Raw genomic sequence first — 26,694 nt, forward strand, 5'->3', positions numbered from 1 at the left:
CTGACACTGCTCACGCTTCCTGGCGTGGACAGTGGCCCAGCTCCTCCTACACTGGAGCCACTTGTAAAACAGGAAGGTCTTTTTGAACCCTGCCTGCACAGAGAAGTTGCTAAAAATCCTCCCTGAATGAACTCAGAGGTTTCAACACAGTGTGAAGTCAGGGGCAGCCCACCCCACACATACTCACCCCACACATGCTCAGTAGCCAGCTGTGGTCTCTGGGATGATGCTGCCTGCTGTGAATAGGTACCCCTTGTCCCCCTCCGCAGTGCTGCTCACAGCAGGACAGGACAGCCAGAGTGACAGCACAAACCCCTCTCCCACTGGGTGCCACTCTGATGGACTCAACAGAGCATGCTGCACCTCCCATCCCATCCTCGGTCTAGGGAAATGGGCACTCTCATGGGCACCAGAATGAGAGAGGTTAAGCACAGCACCCCCAGCAGGGCCCTGCCATACCCCTCCGCCCATGGCTCTGCCCACGCTGTGAAAACCACAGAGCTTAACACGGGTTGGAGGCGCAGGACTTAGATCTGTAGGTCAAGAAAGCACTAGGCCAACAGCAAGGAATACCTGGCGCCTAGACTGGCTGACGTGGGCTCAGCGCTCAGACTCTTCACCTGCCACCTGCTCTCAGAGATCCTCCTCCAGACAGGGAAGGTCTGGAGTGAGCTCACCAGCCAGGACAGCTTCTGTGGAATCACACATTGCCTGACCTGCCCCAGACTTCTCAAGACGTGAGCTCTGGCAGGATTTGTTGGCCAGCATGAAGGGGATGGAGCCACATGCAGTCTTGATGAGAGAACAGAAGCTGCCCCCCAGGTTGGCGTTCTCATTTCAGGATGGTTGTCCTGGTTCCAACCAACAAATGGCAGGCCCTGGGCCACACGGCTAAATGGAGCATTCCCTCAGCCCTGACTGCTGTCCAGGATGAAGCCTGTCCAAGCCCTGCCCTGGTAGGCACAAGGACACCCATGTGAAGTTGAGAGGACCCCTAGCCCCAGTTGCAGATAGGAGGGCCACCCACCCTGTCTCCCAGGACCTTGTGAGCCCTCTTGAAACAGTCTGACAAGGCCACATTCTTCAACACAGCCACTACCTCTGCCCTGCTCACCACGGCGGCCAGGGCCTGTGCCTGCCGAGGTCCCCATCCTTCCAGGAATGGGAATAAGGTTTCCAGCCTACAGTCTGGGCCACCACAGGGCCTCGCATTCCTCCTGTATAGCACTCAGATCAAACAAGGAACTACTGCAGCTCATGACTGTCTCCTCCACCACACCCCAGCTGCGGCTCCACCCGCAGGCCCAGAGCACAGCAGTGCTGATCCAAGGGCAGCTCAGTGGGGCAGCAAAGCTGGGACCCCACACACCTGACCCAGGACAACACCACACAGCCTGGCAGCGGAGCCCCAGCCCCTCTCACCCTAACCTCCTGACCTCCTGTCCATAGCCCAGCCACCCCTGCGGCCATGTCTCAAAGACAGCCCAGGTCCTGTTCAGTCGTGCAGCATTCCGGGAGACATATACATGGCTTCCCCATTCAACTGACCAGGGGGCCAAACAGTGTCATAGCATAGGCCCTTGTTTGGGGTCTTCTCAAAGGTCAGCCCAGAGAACAGACCCTGAGGGAGGCTCTTCCCAGATAAGCAACTGCCCCTTAACACCCTTTCTTGCTGGCACTACCCTCAATGTGATCCCTAAATTCTGCCTGGACACACGGAGCCAAGTGAACCAACTCCCGAAGAGCAAAGTGGGTACTGGGTATGGGGAGGGTCTGCCCTTTGGCCCAGGACCTGGGTCCTCACATCCACCCTAACCTGAACTGTAGTCCTGTACTTGCTTCCAGACACACTGGGCAGTCAGGCTACTTCTCCTGCGTCAAGGCCAATGGGGCAGGGAGGGGCAGTGGCCTGGAACTGCACACAGACAACCAAGTACCTGGGATGTGCAAATTTGGACCAGAAGGAGGTCTGGGCATCCGCCCCAGGCCCCGCATGGCTGCTGGGACACAGGAGGCCTGTATAATGCCAGCAGGGGTAGGCACTGCAGACATTTATCCAACTAAACCGAGCAGCAGCAGGAGCTGGGCTTGGGGACCACACTCATCAGTAACCAGCAAGCAATGGACTACAGCCACCACCGAGACCAGCTCCAAGACACAGTTCCTGGGGGTCTCTTTAGAAACGCCAGCGCCTGTGCCACCACAAACCACCACCACTTCATGGGTCTGAGGTGAAGCCTGCATATTTGTGTCTTAAAGGCCCTTCAGGTGACCATAAGGTGCAACAGCCCAAAGAGCCCTGAATTCAACCAAGCAGCATCGGTCCCTCAGCGAGTGGGCGCTGCACCTTGGCCTAGACAGAGCAGAGCAGGCCCAGTCCCGCCCCCCAGCAAATTCAGGGACTCCGGGGGTACTGAGCCCTAGGTGGCTGTAGCAGAAAAGGTGTCCTGAGGCACTCTCAGGTCCTCTTGGTGACTTGTGCAGGCGAAGAACCCACTGACCTCACCTGGGGAATCAGGACAGAGGTGCTGGCAATGGACCCAGAGCCTCCAGACCCCGCACAGCTGCCCCTGCCCCTTCCCTGCCTGCCATGCCAGCTTCTTACAGGCTCAAATATCCACACTCAACTGTGATCCACACTGTTTAGATGAAAATTTCCAGAAATAATCAACTCAGAAATAATAACCTGTAAACCTCATGGCATCCTATTCCACATGGCCTGGGCTGCACATCCCTCCCTCCCTCGGCCATCCACACCACGGTCTGGCCACTTGGCCCTGCCTTGGCGACCAGAGCACTGCTGGTGGCACAGTGCTTGTGTTCACAAATTCTGATGCCAAGCCAAACGTTATGGTCCCTGGCGGCACCATGCGGTTCAGTTCCTCTCAGCACGTTGGGATCCTAAGCCATGCTCACAGGAGCAGATACTTGCGAGAGACCACACCCACACAGCATCGTCATAGTCCCATTGCACTTGCAGGCACTAGTGGTCCTGACCACACCTGCTGTAAAAGTAAACTTCATCCTAGGTGGGGGGAAGAGTGATGAAAGCGTAGCATGGTTGGGAAAAGGGCTGGGTCCTCTCCATGGTCTCAGGAATGCCCTGGGGTACTGGACACAGTCCCTGCAGCTGAGAACCACTCTTAGGGTGACAAGAAGCTGGCCAGGACCAGGGTCTGGGATGCCAGGCAATGCCTGCTGCCACCACATGTCAGCCAGAGAAGCATGCATCAGCAGTCCCCAGCCACCTATTGGTGCTGTTCAGCCAGTCGTGGAGCAGTCCAGTAGGGGAGAGGTTCCCCTCTCAACTGGGTGGGGAATCTGGTGGGGATCCACAGCAGCTGAGAGCTGCGGGAATGCCACATGGCCACACAGAAGCCACAGGAGCTGGAAGTATGGGGCCCCAAAGCCCAGGTGGGGACAGCACAGACCCCCCCGCAAGGACCGCAGCTACTGGGACACAGCTGTGGCCTAAGCTGTTCAGATGATGCTCAGCAAGGGCGTTCCCTTGCTGGACAGCCACTCCCACTGGAGAGCGTGAGCTGGGATGGGGGCAGACCAGACTAACCAGGGCCACAACACCTGTGCGCCTCATGTGGACTAGATCAGGGAAAAGCCAGGCTGGTCTGATTATTCCTACTGGTGCAAACAAAATTAGAGTGGGTGAGGGTTGTTTGGGCTTAGCCGCAGCTTCAGCTGGCAGAAGCTGACACTGGGGGCTAATTCTGTCAAGTCAAACCACAGAACCACCTGAAGAGTGCATAATCTGGGAGTGGGAGAGGCCTGGGAGGAAACAGTGGGCTCCTCTCTCTTGGGTTACCACTCCCATGGGAGGGCACAAAAACTAGGACAGGGGCTGGGGTAGTTAGACAGAGAGACACCCAACAGCATCCATGGGGGCTGGATAGTTGAGTTGGTTAGATGGAACTAAGCTTTAATACCCATTGACATGTATGAGAGCAGAAGGGGATGTGGGACAGACTGGACTAGTCTGCTACACATACTGGCAAACCAGGGTAGGGGGCGGGCCTGGTGGGGGTTATTGTGGGTCGCTCCGGTTAGGCTGCAGCTCCCACTGGTTTATGTGAGGGCCCAGTATGTGCTGGGAAGAACCAGGCTGTACTGCAAACACCCATTGGTTCCAGTGGAAGACAAGGATAGAAACAGAACCAACCCAGCAATTGCAACCACCAGCTAATCGGGGCGATGGACTGTGCCGGGCCCTGTACTTGCTAGAACATACAAGAATCTGGTCTGGGAACACCTCACACAAAGTTTCTTTGGGGATCTTCCCAATCGAAATGCTGGACTCAGAACCACCCTAACCATGAAAAGACAGAAGACAGAACAAGTCAATCAACCACCTCAGCTGTATGTTGGCAGTGAAAAACTGGGCAAACGGAGACTCTATGATGGACTATGTCAATCAGTGGATTCTTCAACGACCTCATCGTGCTTGGAGTGGCAAGATTGGCGGCAATTCATAAGTGGTGAACTATCAAAACCACTTGAACAAGAGTCTCGGAGCATGCCCCACATCAGGGACCTGGGGTGGGTGGGAAACTGGGTGGGGCTTCTCCCTCAGATACATGAAAGAAACAATATGGAAATAATAGTCTTACCCACTTTCCTATAGCCCTTGAACATTTTTACCCTAATTAACTATGTAAAGATTGTCAAAAATATAATAATAATAAAAAAAAACAGAACTGCGCCCTCCCCCTGACTGCCAGTCCATGCATCCCAGTGGCCACACCCCGCCACCCCAGGTCAGATTCCAGAGGTCTGCTCCGAGCAGGACCAGGACCTTGGTCCTCCAAGTCACCCAGTCTCCTTCCATGCTGCGACAAGAGTGGGCAGGGCCAGCCTCATCCGGCAGGCTACAGGAAGTCCCTAGCCAGGCCAGCCTGGCCGCAACACCTCTGCCAAACAAACCACCTCCACCAGGGCACAAACATGTCCATCCCCCCAACAACCCACAGGGGCCTCTTCACAGCCTGCTGCAGGGACGTCCCAGGGACAGTGCGCCCACGGGGACCCTTCACAGTCGGCTGCGCCCATGGAGCTCCAGGCCTTCCCCCATTCCTTTCAGGTCCACACCCACCTGACCTGCTATCCACACCCAATACTTCTGGGTATCCACTCAGAATTAAAGACAAATCTGCACAAAAACGGACCCAGGGAGATTCTCTTCTCTCATGGACCACAAGCCCACGCGAGCACCGCGCGCCCGGCCCTGACTGGACGGTAAGTGGCCCTGGGAGCGTACAGCGCATGCCCCGCGGCTGACAGACAGGGACACACGCCCCCCTGGGCGGGACTGCGCATGCCCAGCAGCTGCTGGCCGGGAATGACGTGGCCACAGGCTTCCTGGCTGCTGAGGAAAAGAGGGAAACCAGGTAAGTTGTGCCTGGTCGCTTGTACACGCTCCTCCCCTGGCATGGCAGTCTGTATATAGCTGTAGTGCTGTGGAAAACACAGAGGGGGAAAAAATGCTGCAGGTTTTTTTTCCGTTAATCAACCCTAAGTAGATCCTGAACACGTAGGTAATTACATTACATCCATAACACGACTGTAACTCAATAAACTCAGTTTGTAGAGCAAAACTAGGAAAATACAGCCAAGGCACACCGATTTCCAAAAACTCACTATGAAGTCAGGTGAACAGAATTCATGGAAGTGGCCAGCAACGGTTCCTTGGTCATACCTTCCTCCACCAAGCAAGCTTGCTTAAAGTGGGCGACATCGCCCAACCCCACCCCGCAGCACTGCCCTCACCCCTGCGCCGCCCAGTCTCAGGGCGAGCACTGGAACCCCTCCTCAGCAGCTGTGCCCACGGGAACTCTGCACAGATGCCCGGGAAGCACCCACCGCAGACACTACGAGCGCCCAGGCCATGTCAGGGATGTTAGAGCCCTTCCCTGCTGGGCTCGGATCAGCCCAGCTCTGTGCAGAGACAGACGCAGGGAGCCCTGTGCATGCCGGGGCACCCTGTGCACGCCTGGCTTCTCCTGAGCTTCAGACTCTGAGAACGGGGTCACTGCTCTGAGTGGCAGCCGAGGAGGGCGCTGGGCAAGCAGCCCTACTGCTCCACAGGAAACCCCTGCCTTCACAGGCCCCAGGCCCTTCACCTCCCACCTGAGCTCTGCACAGCTCCCCAAAAAACCCAGATCCAAACGGACATCACCACATGTCAGGGGTCAGGCCCCAAGGCAGCCACACCGTGGGCTACGCACACCTGCTTCCTCGGCAGTCCTGGCCCATGTCCCCTGCTGCCCAGAGGGCACTGCAGGGAGAAGCAGCAAGGTCAACAGGCAGTTCTCAGCAGAGCTGGGGATGTGGGGATAAGCAATGAGAACAGCAGAGGCCCAGAGAATTCTAGAATGGGGCCTGGAGCAGGACCTGGCCCATGCCACGTGAACTGTAGTTAGTATCGGGAGCAGCTGCCAACCCAAAAGAGGCAGGGTCGCCCAGTGAACACTTAACCATCCACCACAGAGAGCCACACGCAGCCTGAGCGCTCACCGGCTGCTCCCCCAGCTCTAGGCCCCCAGAGTCCCCGCTCTCAACCCCTCCTCCCTGGGGGACACAATTCCTTTTTCATGTTATGGGACTTGAACAGGAAGCATTTGGCAAAGCACTGGGCAGGGGCCTGCTCCAAGTCAGCACATAGGCAGCCACCAACACCACCATCTAACACAGGATTCAACAAGGACCGGGGCTGGGCACCCCCAGAAGCCCTCCTGGGGTACTGCTGACACTGCTGGCTGACTCCACATATAACATGGGAACACTGCCTTCAACAGCAGCAGGAGCAGGGGCCACAGCCTCTGCAGACATCTGAGGTCTCATAGAATACCCCCCACACACACACAGAGGAACAGGGCCAGCTCTGGGGCCAAACCTGCTCCAACCCTGCCTCTGTCGCTCACGGGACCTTAGCAAAGTCAGGGCAATGCAGGGCCTGGAGGGAAGGCTTGGGGGAAGCAAATGAGGCTCCCATCTGTGTTTCTGAGAGGACCCAGTTGGTAGACACAAGCAGCAGAAGGGCCAGGGCCGCAGCGGAAGGACCAGGACCTGGATAGCACTCCCTGGGGTCTACACTGGCTACACCTGAGTCTCCAAAGTGTTTGTGCTGGCCCCTGGGGTGCAGCCACACCTGTTACAGACCCTGGGGAATGGGCACAGGGCCTAATGTGTGGGTGACATGGTCACAACCTCAGCCAGTCTCTGTGGTCACAGAGTAGGCCCATGAAGGAAGCGTCTAAAGACATTCAGACCAGCGTGTCACTTGGGCAGAGGCTCTTCCAGGCAGCTTCATCTGTGATCAACAGGAAAGGGACCAGCCCACAGACCCACTTTCCTTCACTTCACACCCACCCTCAGTGGGCATCTGCTGGCTTCATGAGTGAGACACACTCCCAAGACAGCCAGCTCAGGAGGCCAGGACAGCCTGACCCCAGGACTGTCCCCTCCGCCCCCCACCAAGTCCTGACCCATGAGAACACAGAAGGGGCTGGCTGGATTACAAAGAACAGGACAGCGACACAGAACCATGAGGGGGCTGGCTGGCCCCAGCAGTGCAAGGTGACCCTGCCAGCATGGCTGATGTGGCCCGGGAGAGCCAGCCAGGGGGCCCTACACAGCTCACAGGCAAAGCCAGAGGCCAAACTGCCTAGGCCCTGCAGGCCCTGCAGCCTGACAGAGCTGCTTGGCCCTCTGCAAACTGCACAACACAAACTCCAGCCCCCGTGTCCCCGCACGCCTGCTCAGCCCCAGGCTCGGCATACAGCAAGCAAGTGTGTGAGGCCAAAGCACAGAGGGGCAAGTGGCTTCCCCTGTGGCAGCTCAGGGATCAGACTGCGCAGGGTAGATTGTGGCCCTAACCCCAGAGCCCCTTCCACCACGCAGAGGAAAGTCCTGGAGTGCGCTCCTTGCTTTCAACTCCTGCTGCGCATACATCTGTGCACAGGCATGGGGACTCCCAGGACACCTCAGGGGGATGCATTCAGGCCCCAGGGACAACAGAGAGGACACTGAGGCCAGCCAGATGTAGCCAGCGGACGTATCCCCACTGTGCCACTGCAGAGCCATGGATCCTTTGGGGTTGCTGGCTGTCTCATTTGGTGTCCCTGACATTCACACCAAGCCTTGAGAGGAGGGGTAGGACACAGCCTGGACGAGGGGAGGTGGAGGTTGGGAGGAGGGTGGGCAGGAGAGGAGCAGCCGTCTGCTTCACTCTCCAACTGGAACTGCGGACTGGGGAGGGGCTGGGGCTGGCAGATGTCAAGGACCCAGCTGGCATGGCCCCTAGCAGATGATGACCTCCACGGTGCAGCCAAGCAGAATGCCCTTGGCCAGCTGTGCATGCAGAGCGCCACCCACAAGGGCACAAGGACCTGCACCACCAGGCGTGAGCGTGGGTGGCAGCTGTGTCTGACGCCTCCCTGCCCCCAAGACAAGACAGAGAAGGTCGTGGGCCACACACTGTGCTCCCCCCACCATCAGAAGCCAATACTCTGGTCAACAGCACAGTCCACACTGGGCCTGCAGGAAGGCCTGGGGGCAGCACTAGACCCCTGCCCTGGCCAGCTTTGTAACACAGAGCTCCCACCCACATGAGACACAACCAGCAGCGGTAGACTGCTTGGAGTGCAGAGCTGCTTTCTCATTGAGCTGATGGCAGGGACGGGCTCTGCAGCTCAGAAACCCCACACAGATCACAAGGCAGCAAAGCCTCATGAGATGAGAGGTTGGCAACGGAGGCGCCAGGCACTGCCTTGAGCTCTGCCCACAGCATGACACGTGCTGGGGAACCCTGGGCAGATTACCCCTCCTCCGTGCCTTGGTTTCCCCACCTGGTTGAGCTGAGAGCTGCCGAGGGGGTGCTGCCCTCAGCCTGCAGAGGTTGCCAGCTCCAGCATGGCACTGGCCTCACTGCAAGTTCTCCCGCAGCCAGGAGGGAGATGAGGGGTACCTGGGAGTTCACACAGGGAACCTGTGGGGCTCAGAGACCCCCAGCCCGGGACTCTGGCTATGTAGGAAGGCGGGCACTGGCACTCTGCAAAATGCAGTTCCCCAATCCAGTGGGCCTCCCTCCCCGAGCAGCAGGGTGCTCTCTTGAGAAGCCATTTGGGCACCTTAGTGACGACTGTGATTTCCCCATTATTACTAATTATCCTGGCACCACCAATCCTGAGGCTCCACCAGAAGCCCAACGTCACTGCTTCTCCCGACAGCAAAGGCTGAGGACAGCAGAGGCCTGGGAAACCGACAGAACTGCCCAGGGAGGAGATGCCCAAGCCAAGAAGGCCTGAACAGGCTGGGCACTCGGCAACTGAAGCTCTCACAGGATAAGCCCAGTGCCCCCGCACACTCGACCAGACATTCACGGAGCAGGCTAGCCACCGGCTGCGCAGAAGGAACACCCAGCCCCGACCCCACCCTGCCCTGCCCAGGCCTGGCCCAACCCGGCCATGTGCCACCCTGCCCAGCTGGCTCCCTGTGCTGCTACACTTTCACAGGAAGGCCCCCACAGGGACAGGCCACCTCACTGCAGCCCATTGCTGGCTTGCCTGCTGCCTGGCTCCCAGCAGCCCTGTTCCCTCCGTGCCCGGGTTCTGGGGATGCCAACTGCCCCTGCTGTCATCACTCAGCACCAGCTCGGACACGTCTGTGCTCCACCCTCCCCACCTGAGTCCCACATCTGCCTCCCACCTGCTCCATCTGCTCTGCTTCTCCCCTTCCTCCCAATGAAGAACATCTGCAGGTTCCCCTGAGTCAGGACACAACACACCTGTGCAAGCACACACCCGCACGCACACACACACGGCCAAGGGAACACAATAGACTGCGGGACACACACACCCCCCCACACTGTGGACATACACACGGCCAAGGGAACACAGACTGTGAACACTCATTTTCACACATTACAGGGTCACTCACACTTTGGACACACACTGCCCATGGGGACAGTCACAGCGCTGTGTGCCATGAAAGCCCCTGCTCTGCTCTACATGGAGTTCAGGCCACCTGAGCCCCAGGGGAAGAGAAGCAGAAACCAGGCTCCTGCCCACTGCAGCTGCCAAGCGCTCCAGCCAGGGCAGGAGGCGCAGCCCTGTTCTGCACCCATTATGTGCTCATGGCCACAGAATTTCCAGAAATCTTTCCTCCAACGCAGTGCACTGGTTCTAGACCAACCCTCAACTCCATCAAACATGCCTTGCTTTGCTTTGTTTTGTTTTCTTCCGTTGCTGGGGCTGCAAGTTATTTCTTTTCCTATTTTCCACTTTCAGTGATTCAGGTTTTCCATCCAAAAAACACCTACAACCCTTGTCAAGGCTGTGTGAACTCTTCGAAGCCCTCAGAGACTGCAACCACAACTCCAGGCCCGGTGCTGAGTCCTCTGGGAGTCCGGGCTCTACCTCCCTCCTCCGCTGGCTAGCATACCAGTGTTTCCTGCGGTCTGAGCCTGCCCCCATCCACTCCTCTCTGGATCCCATCTGTGCCTAGGGGACAGCACCCCTTGCCCGCACAGCCCAGGCTGCACGCCATTCACACACACGGCCATGTGCAGACCTCACAGCACCTTCTCTGAAACCCTGCACACCCCCTGGCCGTGTCCAGATTCACCTGCCAACAGGAGTGAGCAGACTGCAGCGTCCTGGACAGAACCCACTTCCTTGGACTTCACGCATTCACACTGCTTTGACCAAGATTTGCGTGAACTTGGCAAGCATAGCCTCTGCACAGCAGTTTCCTGCCTGTCCTTTGGCCATTTGTTCCCCCATCCGTCTGGGCAGCTGGCCCTCCCACCACTTGGCTGCAAAGGACCTGGCATCAGATGGGCTGGCTGCTTCCTGAGCCACTCCTGGGGCCTTGATTTCCAGTAAAGTGACCCAGAGCAGATTGTGAGCTGATGGTAGCCAAGAAAGGCCCCAGGGCCGGGTGAGGACCACAGGGGGCTGACCCAGGCCCTGCAGTGACTCTGGGCAAACTGCAGCGCCCCCTGCTGCAGCAACCTGGTGGCGCAGCCCGAATCTCAGGCTGCCCACCCTTCCCAGCTCAGAGGGGAAGTTTGACCAAGGCTCAGTCTCTGTTTTTATAAATCTTTGCCTTTAATGACGGCTTCAAGGCTGAGGGGAAGAGGACCATTACACCACTGAATAAGTTAATGGGGCAGAGAGAATCTATTTCGGAGTCACCCCAGGCTGTTTTCCTCTGGAACTAAAGCCTGAATGAGCAAAAAGAAAAAATTAAAACTGTGGTATGCCTGGCCCCTAAATAACCCCCAGTGCCACCTCTGGCCAGGAGGCTGCAGCGCGGGATCCTCCTGCATAGGTCCCCGGCACCGGCTGTGGCCTGCTGGGTCCTCTCCACCCCATGGCCACGGCAGCCACACGCGGCTCCCACGCAAGACACTAGAACCAACCCTGCCCCTCCCAACAGACACCTAGGAGCCTATGCTGCACCACCTCCAAGCGGGCTGCACAGCCCTCACATAAATCAGACATGCCCTCCCTCGGGCACAGCCCTCCGCTCAGTGCCTCTTCCTCAGCCCGCTCCCCTGCCCCTCGTCCCCCAGCCTCCCTGCCCATCCTGGGAAGGGCAGCCTCCTACCCAGAACTCCTTGGGCAAGGAAAGCACAAATAATTAAATAAATCCAACTCCTGCTGGTAAACACTGAATCCCACCAGACTCTCGCTGTTTACTCTTTGATATTTAAACGTGGTAATTAAATCTGAATAAACAAACAGCTCAGCAGCAGGCCCAGGCCTGTCAGGTGGGCCTGGCCTCCTCCTGCGAGGCCCAGAGCCTCACAGGGGTGACGGTCAGGACCTAGCCAGGTCTCCTCCACACTCAAGACCAGGAGGTCCTGCAGCTCCCACCCAGCACGGGCTCCCCATGCATCCCCTCTTCCCTCGACGTGTCAGCCCGCCAGTGGTTACCCCTGCCCCTGGTGCCCAACTCGCCCTGGATCACACAAGGCTCTGAACGCGCCAGGAGCACCCGCGGGAGCCCCACGGCACCAGCTGTCTGCTCTCGCCAACTCCAGTCCTGCCTCGGGGCCTGGGTTCCTCTCAGGCCCCCACAGCTGAGAGACCTTGAGCCAGGCTTGCCTTTCGCCCTTCAGCCTCCTCAGCCTCAGGCCAGGCTGACACAGACCAGGGAGGGAGCCCCGGGCAGCACCAGGGGCACTGCCTGAACATGGCCACACCAACGCAGCCTGAACAAGTGTCCAACTCTACAACAGCCGGCATTCCCCAGGAGGCAGACCACACGGCTCCCCACAACAAGGTCTCGGCCTCCGTCCTCCACACGAGGCGCCACACGACATGGCCACATATGGATGAGCTCTGCGATGCCAACTCCAGGCTGCAAGCTCATGGACCACCTTCTGCAGTCAAACAACTGCCTCTGGGGCACCCACGGCTCAACCACTGAGAAGGCATTCAGGAAGCTGACGGGGACAGAAGCCAGGGCTGGGCTGGGCTGCCCTCCCACCCACCCCCACTGCGGAGCCTGGCCTCTGCGGCCTGCTTGCTCTCCAGCCACCAAAAACACCCCCAGCCGGCCTCTGTGACCTCAAATATGCACACGTGGCCACGATCTGAAGCCATTTTCATGTTGTCATCAACATACACCCTAACACAGCACTGCACAGACAGCAAGTGACTCCTGACACCTCACCGCCTCGTCTACACTGGCTCTGGGGTAGCTGGGATTGGAACACCAATGCTTGGTCCACAATGGCTCTGGTGGCTGCTTGGAAGCACACCGCATTTCCCACTCAGGCCGTGGACAGGCTCTCCCATCCTCTAACCTGAACTCTGCCCACATGGCTGTGGTGCAGACTCACTCCACGGCAGACCATGAAAGATCCCAGAACTGCAAATGTTGTGAGGCACACATACTTCCATTTGGTTCTACTGAGATTGGGGGTCCTTTGCAGCAAAGGCCAGGCAAGTGGGCAAATCTGACATCTGAAACTGGTTTGGAGCGAGCTGGACAATGGCACTGACCAGACAGGGGACCGGGGCCAAGCCAAGGCCTGGCTGTGCCGCACTCAGGAGGACCTGTGCAAGCTGAGGACACCTGGCTGAGCCGGGTTCAGGGACACCGTGCTGGGGCAGACTCCAAAATACAAAAGTGCTGGTGCCTCACTCTGCGTCACCCTGTGTCCTCCCTGTGTCCTCCCTGTGCCCTCACCCTGTGTCCTCACCCTGTGCCCTCACCCTGTGCCCTCACCCTACGCCCTCACCCTGTGCCCTCACCCTGTGCCCTCACCCTGCGCCCTCACCCTGTGCCCTCACCCTGTGCCTTCCCCCTGTGCCCTCCCTGTGCCTTCACCCTATGCCCTCCCTGTGTCCTCACCCTATGCCCTCCCTGTGTCCTCACCCTGCGCCCTCCCTGTGCCCTCACCCTGTGCCCTCACCCTGTGCTCTCCCTGTGTCCTCACCCTACGCCCTCACCCTGTGCCCTCACCCTGCGCCCTCACCCTGCGCCCTCACCGTGCCCTCCCTGTGCCCTCACCCTACGCCCTCACCCTGCGCCCTCCCTGTGCCCTCACCCTGTGTCCTCCCTGTGCCCTCACCCTGCGCCCTCACCCTGTGCCCTCACCCTGTGCCCTCACCCTGTGCTCTCCCTGTGTCCTCACCCTACGCCCTCACCCTGTGCCCTCACCCTGCGCCCTCACCCTGCGCCCTCACCGTGCCCTCCCTGTGCCCTCACCCTACGCCCTCACCCTGCGCCCTCCCTGTGCCCTCACCCTGTGTCCTCCCTGTGCCCTCACCCTGCGCCCTCACCCTGTGCCCTCACCCTGTGCCCTCACTCTGTGCTCTCCCTGTGCCCTCACCCTGTGCCCTCACCCTGTGTCCTCACCCTGTGCCCTCACCCTGCGCCCTCACCCTGCGCCCTCACCCTGTGCCCTCACCCTGTGCCCTCACTCTGTGCTCTCCCTGTGCCCTCACCCTGTGTCCTCACCCTGTGTCCTCACCCTGTGCCCTCACCCTGCGCCCTCACCCTGCGCCCTCACCCTGTGCCCTCACCCTGTGCCCTCACTCTGTGCTTTCCCTGTGCCCTCACCCTGTGTCCTCACCCTGCGCCCTCACCCTGCGCCCTCACTCTGTGTTCTCCCTGTGCCCTCACCCAAAAGCATCAGACATTTCAGCTGCAGTAACAGAATCACCTGCCTGCCACTTGGGGTTTTTTTTTTAAAGATTTATTGATTTATTTGACAGGCAGAGCAAGGGACAGAGACAGAAAAAGAGGAATAGAAAGAGAGATTTTCCATGTGTTCGTTCTCCCTTCCAATAGCCAGGACCCAGCCAGGCTGTAGCCAGGAGCCTGGAGTTCCACCCGGAGCTCCCATGTGGATTCAGTGGCCATGCACTTAAACCCTCCCTGAAGCATCAGAAGCAAAGAAAACTGGAACTCGATCTAGAGTTCCAGAGTGCACACAGATGTCCATGTAACACAACCCCCTATGCTATAACGCTGCCCCTCTGGCTCCCAGATCCTTTCTGAGAAAAGCCAACCTGAGTCTGAGAGGCCAGAGGATAAAACCAGGTGCATTTCCAACTCTCGGACACCGTGACCATACGTCAGGGTCAAGTCCATGCATGGGGGGGAGGTCAGATTACACAGCACAGAGGGACGCAACAGTGGAGGAAGCACTGGCCTCCTGTGCCTGGCAAAGATAGGAGGCCACCATGCAGCTCCCAGGCAGAAAGCCCTGCACCACCACCCTGATGGCAAGGACAGCTGCTGGGCCGCCATCAGGGAACTTATCATCCTGCCCAGTGCCACTGGCCTGCAGTGTCAGCCTCCACCCAGGGAGGACACAGCAGGTTCTCCGGCCTCAAGAGCTGGCCCCAGCAGTCTGTGCTACAACGGGCATCCCACTGCAGGCCCATGTGTACATACACCTGACAGCAAGCACCCCATGTCTGTGCACAAGCTGCCCTGGCTACCCCTCCCCACACATGCATGGGGCCCCCAAAGACCAGCGTGTCCAGCCAGAGAACTGTGGCCAGAGACAGGTGGTACACTGCCAACACTGACCCACACCTGGCAACACCAGCAGGATGGAGGCCAACCCATCTGCCGGCACACGGAAGACATGCTGTGAAGATGTGGGAACTGTACCCCCAAACTCCAGGGGACCCCCAAACTCCACGGGGTCCCCAGGCCCTCTCCTGCCCCAGTCCCCATGTGGGTCACTTGTGTGAGGCCTAAGCCCCAGCTGGGTCCATGCAGTAGGCAGGAGAAGAAAGGCCAGATGAGCAGGAGGTACATGACCCACACCGTGACCCAGGGCAGGCCACCATGTCTGTTTCCACAGTTGCAAAAGAGGACAGCAGCACCGAGGGAAGAGGGGCTGGGGGCTACACTGAGAATGGAGTACGGTTCAAATAAGGCTCTCATACAGCTACGGGGCCATGATCAACTTCCCTGGATGCACCCTGCTGCTCCACCACAGGCCACGCATGAGTGAGGGCACAGGCCGCGTGCCAGCACAGGGGTGCATGCCACCCCAGCCAGGAAGTATGCGAGAAGAGGGAGCCGAGGAGGCTAGGGTCGGAGCACAGGCTGGCAGCTGGTGGGGCAGGGACAGCTAGGCACTGGGCAACAAGCTGGGCCATCTACTCCTCGGGGAGCCGCTTTCCCGCCTACCCAGGCCCTCCTGTGGGAATGTTTCCCTCTGCCCTCTACACACCTGCTGCATTTCTCTCCCCGAGAGCAGGGCTTGAAGCCCAAGTGCAAGGAACCCAGGGCCACTCGGGGCCACATGCTCCCAGGCCCAGAGCTTGCAGCCCTCCCACCTTGTGCCCACAGGGCCAGACCTGGCTGCACCAGCACGGGGCCATAGCAACCTGGCGGACACCACTCATTCCACCCTGGTCCAGACATCCTACCCTCCCCTGCTCCATCCATCCATCCATCCCCCAACCCCAGGCTTCCTGGCATCTCCTTCAAAATAAACTCCAAAGCAGCAAAAGGTGACAAGAGACGGCTTGGGACAGCTGCTTCCCACGGGGTGCTTCCCACCAACCAACCTCACAGTCACTAGAACAATGGCCAGACGAGCCCACGCAGGCCATTCCTCTGTGGCCCACAGAAGCCAGGACCCTCTGCACCCCTGGGAGCCAGACGCACCCCACGGGTCACTGGGGCAGCTTCACCCCACATCCTCCAACTAGCCTCCAACACTGCTGGCATGCCCCTTTTAGAGCCCCCAGAGGACATGGGATCTTCCCAGTGGAGAAGGAAGCTGCAGCCAAGACCCCAGCCCCTCAGCCATCACCCCGATCCCAGGCACGGCTGGGGGTCTTCCCAACCCACACTTCTAACACCCCTCCCAGGCTGCTTCCCACGCAACATCCACTGGCCACTTGAGAGGTGGCAGGACATCAAGAACCAATGAAAGAGCTGGTTCCTACCCCATGCACTGCAGAGACCCCTGGACCAGCCCACAGCACCCTTTGCCAGCAGGCCCCCCTTGCAGGCTGGCCCCCACACACCACAGTGGAGGGCACTCAAGTAAAGCAGCAGAGCCCTGGGCCCTGGGAAGACGCTGGCCATGCCCCCATATGCCCCACATCAATGTGCTGAGGCTCCAACCCACCATATCTATCATGTTCCCCCAAGCAGCTGCCTCCATGAAGCTCCAGAGGGCAGCAGCAAGTGGTATGGGGACCAGCTGGTGACACAGAAGTGACTCAGCCACATACACATTCTGTAGCCCTGGTCTCGGCCAAGAAACACCATGGCAGCCATCACCACACAAGTACCCTCAGAGTCACCACCAGCCCCCAAAGCCAATACCCCCAGACCCCAATTCAGCCTCATTTGGGTCCCACCTTCACCACTCTCACCACCACCCCAACACTACCACCAGTATCACCATTAACTCCATCACCGCCATCAACACTATCACCATCACCGTCTCCATCATCCCCACTACCATCTCCACCACGATCAGTATCATCACCTTATCCATTATCACCATCACCACCTCCACCACCATCATCCCCACCATCATCCCCACAGCCTGTACCACTCAGGCAGCAGTGCAGGCAAGACCAGAACACACTTCCTGAGCTCCTTCCCCACCACCTGAGGGGCTACGGCTGCCCCTGGACTGGCAGGGCCCATGCTGGGAAACAGGAGTCCCCTGGCACTTGGCTCCTGAGCTGTGGCCTCACTTTGTCCTTCCTCCAGTCCCAGTGCCCGTAGGCTCTAGACACCTCCGCACGTCACAGAAGTTAATCCTAGCAACAACACCTCCAATGACACCTTATTTGCAGGTGAAGGAAATGAGACCTGAGAAACTGCAACTCGCTTCTGGGCAACATCACAAGCAACAGGGAAGGCATGGCAACCAGGGAAGGCCGTGGCTGGGCCACAGCCTGACCCCGATCCCCAGCCCTGTCACTGCAGGACCTCACACGTGCTGGCCAAGGCCGTGGCTGGGCTGCAGCCTGACCCCGATCCCCAGCCCTGTCACTGCAGCACCTCACAGGTGCTGGCCACATCCACACACCCCCTCCCTCCTGACCCTGCACAGTAACAGTCCAGTGCCCTCCGGCCATGCAACACGGAACTGCATGACCGCTCACAGGCTCCCCCAGCACCTTCACCTGGGCTCCTGGGCTATTTTCCCTCAGGGCTAGTCCCAGATCCCCTGCCATGGTTGACAGATTCACTCAGCTGCAGTGGACAAAGGGGTCTATCAGTGGTCAGGAGGCATCGTGAGATCAGAACAGCACTAAGAGACCAGCTGGCACTCGAGAGCTGCCCACGCCCACACCTAGGTCTCTCCTCAGCCAGGCCAACTCTGTCCCTGTCCCCCTTCCTTCTCAGACAGGAAAGCAGCCCTCCACCGTCTTCCACACGTGCCATCCCTGCTTTTGCTGCCTCCTCAGCTACGCCCACCACCTGCTGTGGGCCCCAATCAGGTCTCCGTGCAGATGGTCCTGGGCAGCCCGGGTTTCCAGACAAGGAAACCGAGGCTGACAGCAGGTGCTCTGCTTGCTTCTGACCGACTCAGAGCAGAGCCGGGACAGTCAGAAAGTCGCCTGCCCCAGGCATTGCCTCCCCTCCTGTCCAGAGGATCCCTGCCATCCTGTCCACATCCACTTGACTGCTGCACCCAGGCTGTCGCTGGAACCTCCATAAGGCCCCCCGTCTGTCCCGTTTCCACTGCCACTATTTCTCAGGTGGGAAAACCGAAGGTCCGCAGCACCAAGCAGCCCATGGCCACAGCTAGCAGGGCCAGGGCCTCAACCTGCCTTTACATTCATCTCTGGGCCGGGACAGGGTCACAAACTTCAGTCTGAAAAAGCCATCAGCCACTGTTGGACAGAACCAGAGCACAGCATGGTGCAGCCACAGCCCCATAGAGGCAAGGAGTGTTGTGCCCAGGGCCTGCAGCTGTGTTGGGGAAGGCACCCTCTAGTGGACGGACCAGGGCGTACACCAGAACAACATCTGCTGGCTCCAAGAGCCCCGTGGCCCCTTCACCCCACACCTGAGACAGCTCTGAGTGCACACAAAAGGAGCAGGGGTGGTGACAGCAGGCACCAAGCGGCCCACCTATGGCCAGTGCCATGTCTGAGTATTCACAAGCAGCTCTTGAGGGTCTAGGAACTGTCCAGTCTCGATTAGAGGGACAGGAAAAGACATCCCAGGCTTTGGTGGCCAATGAACAGCTGGAGGAACATGAAACCCACCTGGTCACTTTTCCTGGGTCCCATTCGGGCCTAAGGTCATCTGGGCAGGCTCTGTCATTCAACCTCCCATCGCCTTGTGCCAAGGTACAAATTCCTTCTGCCCATGATGCCCAAGGGAAGTTGGCCACCGCCAGTGACCCCTCACCCAGCCACCCCCTGGGAGCCTCAGGAGGCAGGGCCAGTAGAACACAGCCTCAGTCAACCCTGGGAAGCCGGAGTCCCCAGCAGCTTGGGAGCCACCTGCAGGGATGCCTGCTTGTGCTGCCCTCTGGTGGCCAGTGGGTGGCCAGACACAGCACACCACGACACAGAGTCCCCACACAGGTGCGGGAAGCACACAGCCCTGTACCTGCCAGCAGGGCCCAATGCCACAGGTCCAAGAGCTGGACACCCGAGAGAGGTCCTGGGTCTGCCCTCAGGGCTGGGCTCCCTTCCCCTGGGCCCTGAGACGGCAGCAGCAGAGGGCAGGCACGAGGCCCAGGCCATCCAGGAACACAGTCCTGGCCCTGGACTCACCACAGCGCCCTGGTGACGTGACCCAGTGGCTTCTCCTTTACAGCCTCAGGTCCATCCTCCTGGAACCTGGGTCCAGCCAAGCTACATCTGAGCCCTTTCTTCTCAGACTTGCATACTGATGCCCCTAAGTCGTGAGCTTCATCCCCTCACAGCCTCCCAGTCATGCAGACCCAAGAGTTACCCATAGCTACCAAAGCTCAGGCTGGAGAGAGGCGCCCCAAAGTGGCTACCCAGGCCCAAGAGGCCAGAGACACAACAACCCCCTGTCCACAGCCTCCTGACCACCACAGACACTGGAGGCGAGGGTGGGGGTGGGATGGGGTGGAAGGGGGGACCAAGCCTGCAAGACAGACTGGACACAGAATACCCATCTGGCAGACTCCCCCTTCGCTCTGCAGCCACAGGCTCAAGCCAGAAGAAGCCACCCAGCGCCCTGCTCCCCATCCGGGCTCTCTCTAGCCAGGGGCAGCCAAGGTCACTGTCCTGCTTGCCACACCTCGATCCAGACAAAAGCTGGTTGCAACCCAGCCACCATCTACTGTGTCCTCACAGGCCAGGACACCACGGGGCAGTCAGGGAGGGCTGGGAGGAGGCCTCAGCTGGGACACTGCCTCCAAGAAGTTGTTGGGAATGGGGCAAGGGGTGGGGACGGCGACACACAGCAGTGCTCCCACCACAAGGACCACACTGGGTAGTGCTCCCGGCACTGCTGGCCAGCCCATGCCATAGGTGCCACCTGCCTTTCTTCAAGGACTGGAGGGCTGCAAAACAAAAACCCCTGGGCCTTCTACCATGCTGACTGGCTACAGTAGCAACTTTATCATGTGTGTGTGTGCGCATACCCACAGGTGCCAGTCACACAGGGAGGCCCCGCAGCTCCCAGCACAGGTGCCAGTGACCATGGAGCTAAGCAAGTTGGTGCACAGGACTCCACTGTCAGTAAAGCCACTTGTCCCACAGGGCTGTGGTCATCCGCAAGCAAGGACCTCCGTTCAGGCCATGCCATGGCCAGGTGCCGGCATGTGTAGGCCCAAGCTCCAACTTCGGCTGCCTTGAGGCAGTCATCCAAGACAAAGATGCCATGACCCAGGAGAAGGCAGAACCCCTCCCAGGCACAGGAAATGGCAACTCACTAGCACCTAGGTCCAGTGACCTCTCTGAAGGCCTGGGGGATGAGGGAGGAGCTGAGGCCAGGACAGAGGCCCCCACACCCGCCGCCCAATCCCCCAGCCCAGGGGGAATAGGGCTGGCAGGGGACCCTCCTAGGCCACTTCCTTGCTGGCTGGGTTGCAGGCTGCAGGCAGCTGGGGCTGCCAGCCCACATTCTTGCTGCCTCTGGGGACCCCGCATTTGGAAATTGCCCTGGGGAGGCACGGCAGAGGGCGGCTCAGTCTCCGACATGGGCTCAGAGCCAACGCCAGGGCGGGCAGCAGGCGGCCAGCCACCAGGAGTGCCCGGGACCCCAGCTGAGGCCTGCAACCCAAGAATAACAGGAGGGAAGTGTGTGCAGGACCCCTGTCTCTAGTGTCCACAGAGGACAAGCCCCTGGCAGGCCCTGATGGGACCAATGCCCCTGGCCAACCTGACCCCACCTCATACCTCCTGCCCAGGCCCATGGACTGAGCCGCTTTGCAACAGCATAAAGGGGGTTGACACACCAGCATCCCCAATCTACTGCCCATGTGCTCATGGGGCACGCTACCCAGGGCTGTGGCCCCTCGCTCACGTCCAGAGTTCAGTGTGCATCTGCCCCATGCATGCAGCCAACAGGAACTGCCCACCCTCCAGGCTCTGCACGCTGGGCCCCAGCCCTGGCCCAGTGCAGAACCAAGCATTCCCAAGGCCTCCCCAACCCAGCCCAGGCCGGGAGCCATAGCCGCAACACGGTGTGGGCCATGCGTCTCCGGGACCAGCCAGGACACCCCACACGATCGTGTTGAGGAAGGCATCTGAGCTGGCAGTGGGCTCCACACCAAGCCACAGGGCCCACGTTCCCCAGAGGTGGGAAGCGAAGAGAAGTGGCCATGGGCTACAGGCCGTGGCTCACGGGACACCCTGGGCTCTTCCCACAACAGCTCGGGTCTTTGCCACCACAAAGCAGGTGCCCAATGTGCCCGACCTTGGCCCAGCAGGAAGAAGCCTCCGCCCTATGGCTTCGATCCACTGCTGAAGTCCAGGGCTCAGAAAGGCCGCAGTCTCCATCATGGCTCCCAGGCTGAAAGCCTTACCACAGCAGGCCCCAGGCAGGGCTGGACTCAGGCTGAGACCCTGTGGAAGCCACTCCAAAGCGCAATGGAGACACCAGGGCTGTCCCCGGGGAGGACCACAGCCAGCCAGGCCCTGCGGAAAGCCAGAGCTAAGCAGGAGGCAGCAGTAGGGCAGGGCACGCTGGGGAGCAGTCCCAGGCCCTGCCCCTGCCCTGCACCTGAACTTCAGCCCCAGTACGGGGGGGAAGCAGTCACAGCCTCTGAGGGGCCTTGGAGCCACACCAGGCAGTTCCCGGTCAGGACAGACCCCCGACTTCTGTTGGCCTGCCACACTCAGGGAGGCCGCCTGGAAGCTTCTGCCACATCTGTCTCCACCCCTCAACCCAGCCCCAACCCTGGCACCCCAGGATCCAGTAGTTCACAGCCTGTGGGATGCTGGCTGTCCTTGGGAGAGGCCAAAGCTTAAGGATTAGCATGAGAAGCAGGGAGGCAGCCCAGTCTCCACAGACCCCAGAAGCTGTCAGGAGAACAGGAAAACAAAGGGTCCAGAAGTCGCTGGGCTCCAGGGCCTGGAAGCTCAGGGTGTAACCCACTCAGAAGTCCGTGGGTGCCATGAGCCGAGGCCACCAGCTCCAGGAGCACCCAGCCCGAGATGCCCCCTTGGCCCCACTGGCCTTCAACAGAGCTCACAGCCCCTCACCAGCCACAGCTGCCCGCTTTGTGACGTCACAGCCTGCCTGGGTGTGGCTGCCATAGACCCTGCTGGGTGCGGCCACTGCTCGGCCTGGAGCAGGAAGAGGCCAAGGGCCAGGCTCAAGCAGGGCCAGGTAAGGCCATACCTCGGCCCAGCTCCTGACAGCTGGTTCTTCCTGATACTGGCAACCAGGCAGGCAGGCAGGGAAGGAGGTGGGGGCCCTGGCCAGGCTGCTCCCCAGAACAGCTGCCTGCCTTGGAGGGTTCATCTTGGGGCAACCACAAAGTGAATGGAGGACCAGCCAGGGGCAACAAGGTATACAGGTCCAGTCCCTGCTGCCCCCACCCCAGCGCCAGGTATTTCTGGCAAAAGTGGGGACTGCCCCACTAGGGACTGGTGCCCAGCCAAGTCGCTAATCCTCAGGGTGACACAGCGAGTAAGACCCCCTATCCCTGGCTCCCTCCATCCAGTCAATACCAGCCTAGCAATAACAGGACCCAGGGGAGAATAAGAACCAGGAGGGGTCATCCGATCTCCACCTCTGACCCACACCCACAACATGCACACAGCTCTGATGGGAACCACCCTGGCCCAAGAGGACTGAGGGACAAAAGCCCCCAGCTTAACTGAGCACAATCCCCAGAACAAGACAGGTCCACCAAGCCAACCCCCCTTGGTTCCCCCTGACACCAACATCACTGTGGCCCGTGAAAGGGACCCACTCCTCCAGCCAGCCCTAACCATCATCTTCAGGGCAGTGACACCTCTGGGTGGCCAGGAACAGCTGTGTGACTGGCTGGGGCGTCCAGCTTCCCTGGCCTGTCTCAAGGCACACAGTCCCGGAACAGAGGGAAGGATAGGGCACCAGGCCTCCCCTCCCTCCCCCAGAACCCCCTGCCCAGCCTGCAGCCCCCATACAGGCCCTGTCCCAGTCTGAGTGCCTCACCCAGGTGCTCCCTCCCACATCCCGGGTGACCCGGCCACTGTGGTCTGCAGGGAGAAGCAAGGCTGAGCTGGCTGTGTCACCGCTCTCCTGGCTCCCCTCGCGTCCCGCCTGAGCTGAGATTCGGGTCAAGCTAGTGTTCCCTGCCGGCGGCCAGGGACACCTCCCACCTCTCCATTCCTGCCCGACTCCCAGCACAGGCCAGCAGGGTCTCCATGAAGCCAGGAGGGCTGGAGGAACTGCATCCCTGCCGGCTCCTCGGCCATGCTGCTGGGGCCAGGAACAACCAGCACCACTGCTGAGGCAGGATCCCTGGCTTCCGCCCACCCATGTCGGGATCCCCGAGGCTTGGGGGGCAGCGAGGACGCTCGCCACGAGGGCACAGGGGATGGAAGGGCAAGGGCGGGAGGGGTAGTCCGACCTGGGGTGTGGGCAGACGCTGCAGGCCCCGCACTCTGTCAGTGCCCCCAGCATAGTAAAAGCAGGCCTCGGTCCCAGACGGGGCAGAGCCCGGCAAATGCCAGAGTTCAAGTTGGAATCAACCATCGGCGCGCTCCCCGGGAGAAGCCCCTTCTCTAGACGCACGCCCACTCCTGCCCTCTAGCCCCGGACTCGGAACTGCCCGGGCAGTTACCCGCGCCCCAGCAGGAAGGCGACCGCAGCGTCGAAGGCAGGCGGGCTTCTGAGCAATGCCCAAAATGGGGCTGGCGAGAGCGGGGGCGGGAGGGCAGCAGAGGTGGGTGCCCATGGCGGCTGGGACACCGCTGAGGTCTCCTCCGCCGCCCGCTCCCAACTTGTCTCCTCGCGGCCGAGCGGGCCGTCTCCAGAGAGAACAGGTCGCAGCCATCCCCATCTGTCCCCCTCCCAGCCGGGCGCCGAGCTCGGCACTTTATGCCACTTGAGCGCGGCCAAACTGTTGCTCTGCCGCGGGGGCCGGGAACCCCATTCGCAGCCCCGGCCTAGAATGCGGCTGGAGGGGCCGCGCGCTGGGCCCCCGCCCCGCACACCCGGGACCCTGGGGGTGCCCACCGGGGAAAGGCACGCGCGCACCCCGGGTCGTGCCTCGCCAGGGCCCGAGCCACCTGGAGACGACGCGGCCTCAGCATCTCCCGAGCCCGGGCGAGCCTGACGCGCGCCCGCCCCGGCAGCGGCGAGCTGGGGCGGGTGCAGGGCCGGGGCGGGCGCGGGGCCGGGGCGGGCTGTCGGGGGTGGGGGGCAGCGACCGGCTTACATGGAGGTGATGTTCCTGGAGATGTCGGTGATGTTGGCGCTGGTGTTGCCGTTACTGCTGCCCGAATCCTGCCCCTCCAGCAGCGGGAAGAGACTCCCGTCGTCTGGCCGCCGGCAATTGATCTCCGTCCGGCTACAGACGCAGTTGGCCGGGCAGGCCAGCGCCGAGCCCACGTAGTCCAGCCAGACGCTGCCCAGCAGAAACATCCGCCAGAAGCTGCACTTGGCTGGGCAGAGCGAGACATCCATCTCCGGTGGCTGCTTCTAAAACAGAGGTGGCGGAGAAGAGAGGGGGTGGGGTGCGGAGCGGGGAGAGCGGGGGACGAGACAAAGACGCGGGGGAGGGGAGGGGGCCCTGCCTCGGGAACGCCGGGCGCTCAGCCGCGAGGTCCTTCGGCGCGCGAGACCATCGCGGCCGCCGCGAGCCGAGCCGGGCAGCGCCTAGGGGCGCGGGCTGCCGGGCATGGTGGCGGCGCGGCGCCCCGGCCGCGGGCCCGGCTGCGAGCGAGCGAGCGGGGCGCGCTCCGCGGCTCCGAGACTTCTCAGGTCGCCGCGGACGGCGGGAGGCCAGGCAGCCGAGAGGGGCGACGGTGCTCAAGTCACCAAGTCCCACCTCCCGGGCAGAGTCACGGCGGACACACCTGCCAGGCACACGCTCCGCGCCGGCGCGCTCGCCGGAGCCGGGACCGGGAAGGCGCAGCCGGAGCCGCAGCCGCCGCCGCCGCCGCGGAGGGCTCGCGCGCGCCTGCACAACTGCGCGAGCGCCCGAGCCTCGGGGACGCACGGCCGGCCGGAGCGTCTTCCTCGGCCCGCTCCTCCCCGCCCTCGCGCGGCCTCCTCCCCGCCCCCCGCCCGGCTGGGAGCGGCAGCAGAGCGGGCTCGCCCCCTCCCTCGCTGCCCACACCCTCTCCCGCCCGCCCTCTCCTCCTCCCTCCGCACGCACCCACCCACCCACCCACCCACTCGCCGCTCGCAGCTCCCTCTCGGCACCGCAGCCACGCGTTCGCCCGCCGCCGCCCGCCAGGGGAAACTGAGGCGGAAGGGAAAGTTGCGGGGGCTCTGCGCGGAGAAGGGCGGGAGGGGGCGGCGAGCTGGCCGCGCTCCCCGGGGGGCGCCCTCCTTCCCACTTTCTGGCCCTGGCGCTGCTGGGCTCTGCTGCAATCCGGACCGCGGGAGGAAGTGGGGCGAGCGTGGCCGAGGCCGCCGGGCAGCGTGGCCGAGTCCGGGTGGGGGCGCAGCCCACGGCCGCCGGGGCCTGGGGCTGAGTGAACCGGCGGGTGGGGGTGCTCCGAGGGACCCGGCTTGGCAGAGAAAGGGGGTGGGGCTCGGGGCAGGACTCGCCCGGGAGGGGGCTTTGGGCTCGGCCCCGGGCGCGCGGGCGGTGGCGCGGGCAGCGTGCGTGCCCGAGCGGCGGCGGGGAAATTGAGATGCAAGGGGCATTTTGGGCGAGCGCCGCCGGCACCGGCAGAGCCGGCCTCCCGGGCGCGCGGGGTTGGCCGCGGTCTCCGGGACCTCCCGCTCCCCTGGCTGGCGGCGCCCTTGCCGGCGGGGGCGCGGAGCAGGTGCAGCTCTACGCGAGCGGGGAGGAGAGCGGGGGACGCGAGCTGCGACCCTGTCGGGGTGGGGACCCGGGCTCTGCCCTGCCACGGATTTGTGTGTTTTTAATAAAATGTAAAGACGCCAAGTGTGAGCCGTTTGCCGCGGAGACCCCAGCGCCGCGGCGGACGCGAGGAGAGGCGGGTGGGAGCTCGCTCGGCCTTCGCTGCAGGCGGGAGCGGGGCCCAGCCAGCGTCGGGCAGCGACCCCCGCCCGCATTCCCACGCAGGTCCCACCACTGCCGGGCGGGGCGGGGCCAGGCAGGGCCCGGCGTCCCCAGTGCCCTGCCGCGGGCGCGAACTTGGCCGAGAAGGCGCAGGGAGGAACAAAGGGGAGGGCATGCCTATAAAAGGCAGCCTCCCGGCTCGCCCCGAGACTCCACCGTCGCCGTCGCCGCCTCGTCCCCGGACTGGCACTTGGCCCTCCCGCCAGCAGGAGGGGACCGAGAGCGGGGCCGCGCGGCCTCCCACTCCAGCTCCCCTGGCCCCCGGCCAGTGCCCAGCGTCCTTGCCCATTGGGAGCCTCCCTACCGCCAGAGCAGCCTTTCCCGGATCGGGTTAGAACTCCCAGCATGACGGACACTGAGGCTGCCCACTCAGGGAGACCCCCAGTACCATGGTTGCCAGAGGTGGACACTGGCTTCTTTCCAACCTGGCCTAACAGGTGCCCCGCCCACTGTCTTAAGCACCCCTGAGCCAGGACAAATAAACTTTTTTTTTTAATTATTTATTTGAAAGAGTTACAAAGAGAGGGAGAACGAGATCTCCCTTC

The 26,694-nt window shown here is 61.3% G+C and overlaps 1 protein-coding gene across 6 annotated transcripts in view; it reads right to left on the reverse strand.

Moving 5' to 3' along the window:
* Positions 1–25,129, reverse strand: part of NTRK3 (neurotrophic receptor tyrosine kinase 3) — a 196,065-nt gene extending 170,936 nt beyond the window's left edge. For 4 of the 6 annotated variants that reach the window (XM_058666613.1, XM_058666614.1, XM_058666618.1 and 1 more), the window contains exons 1-2: positions 24,969–25,129; positions 24,329–24,591 (exon numbers count right to left, since the gene is read on the reverse strand). In XM_058666613.1, the coding sequence (XP_058522596.1) occupies positions 24,329–24,576 (248 nt within the window). In that variant the 5' untranslated portion in view covers positions 24,577–24,591; positions 24,969–25,129. Of the gene's footprint in view, positions 1–187; positions 224–17,210; positions 17,340–24,328; positions 24,592–24,968 lie in introns of those variants that run through there. The other 2 variants (XM_058666615.1, XM_058666616.1) reach the window with 2 other exon arrangements.
* Between the last annotated feature and the right edge of the window lie 1,565 nt (positions 25,130–26,694).

Source organism: Ochotona princeps, chromosome 6 (assembly GCF_030435755.1).
Source record: "Ochotona princeps isolate mOchPri1 chromosome 6, mOchPri1.hap1, whole genome shotgun sequence".
NCBI classification, from domain to species: Eukaryota; Metazoa; Chordata; class Mammalia; order Lagomorpha; family Ochotonidae; genus Ochotona; species Ochotona princeps.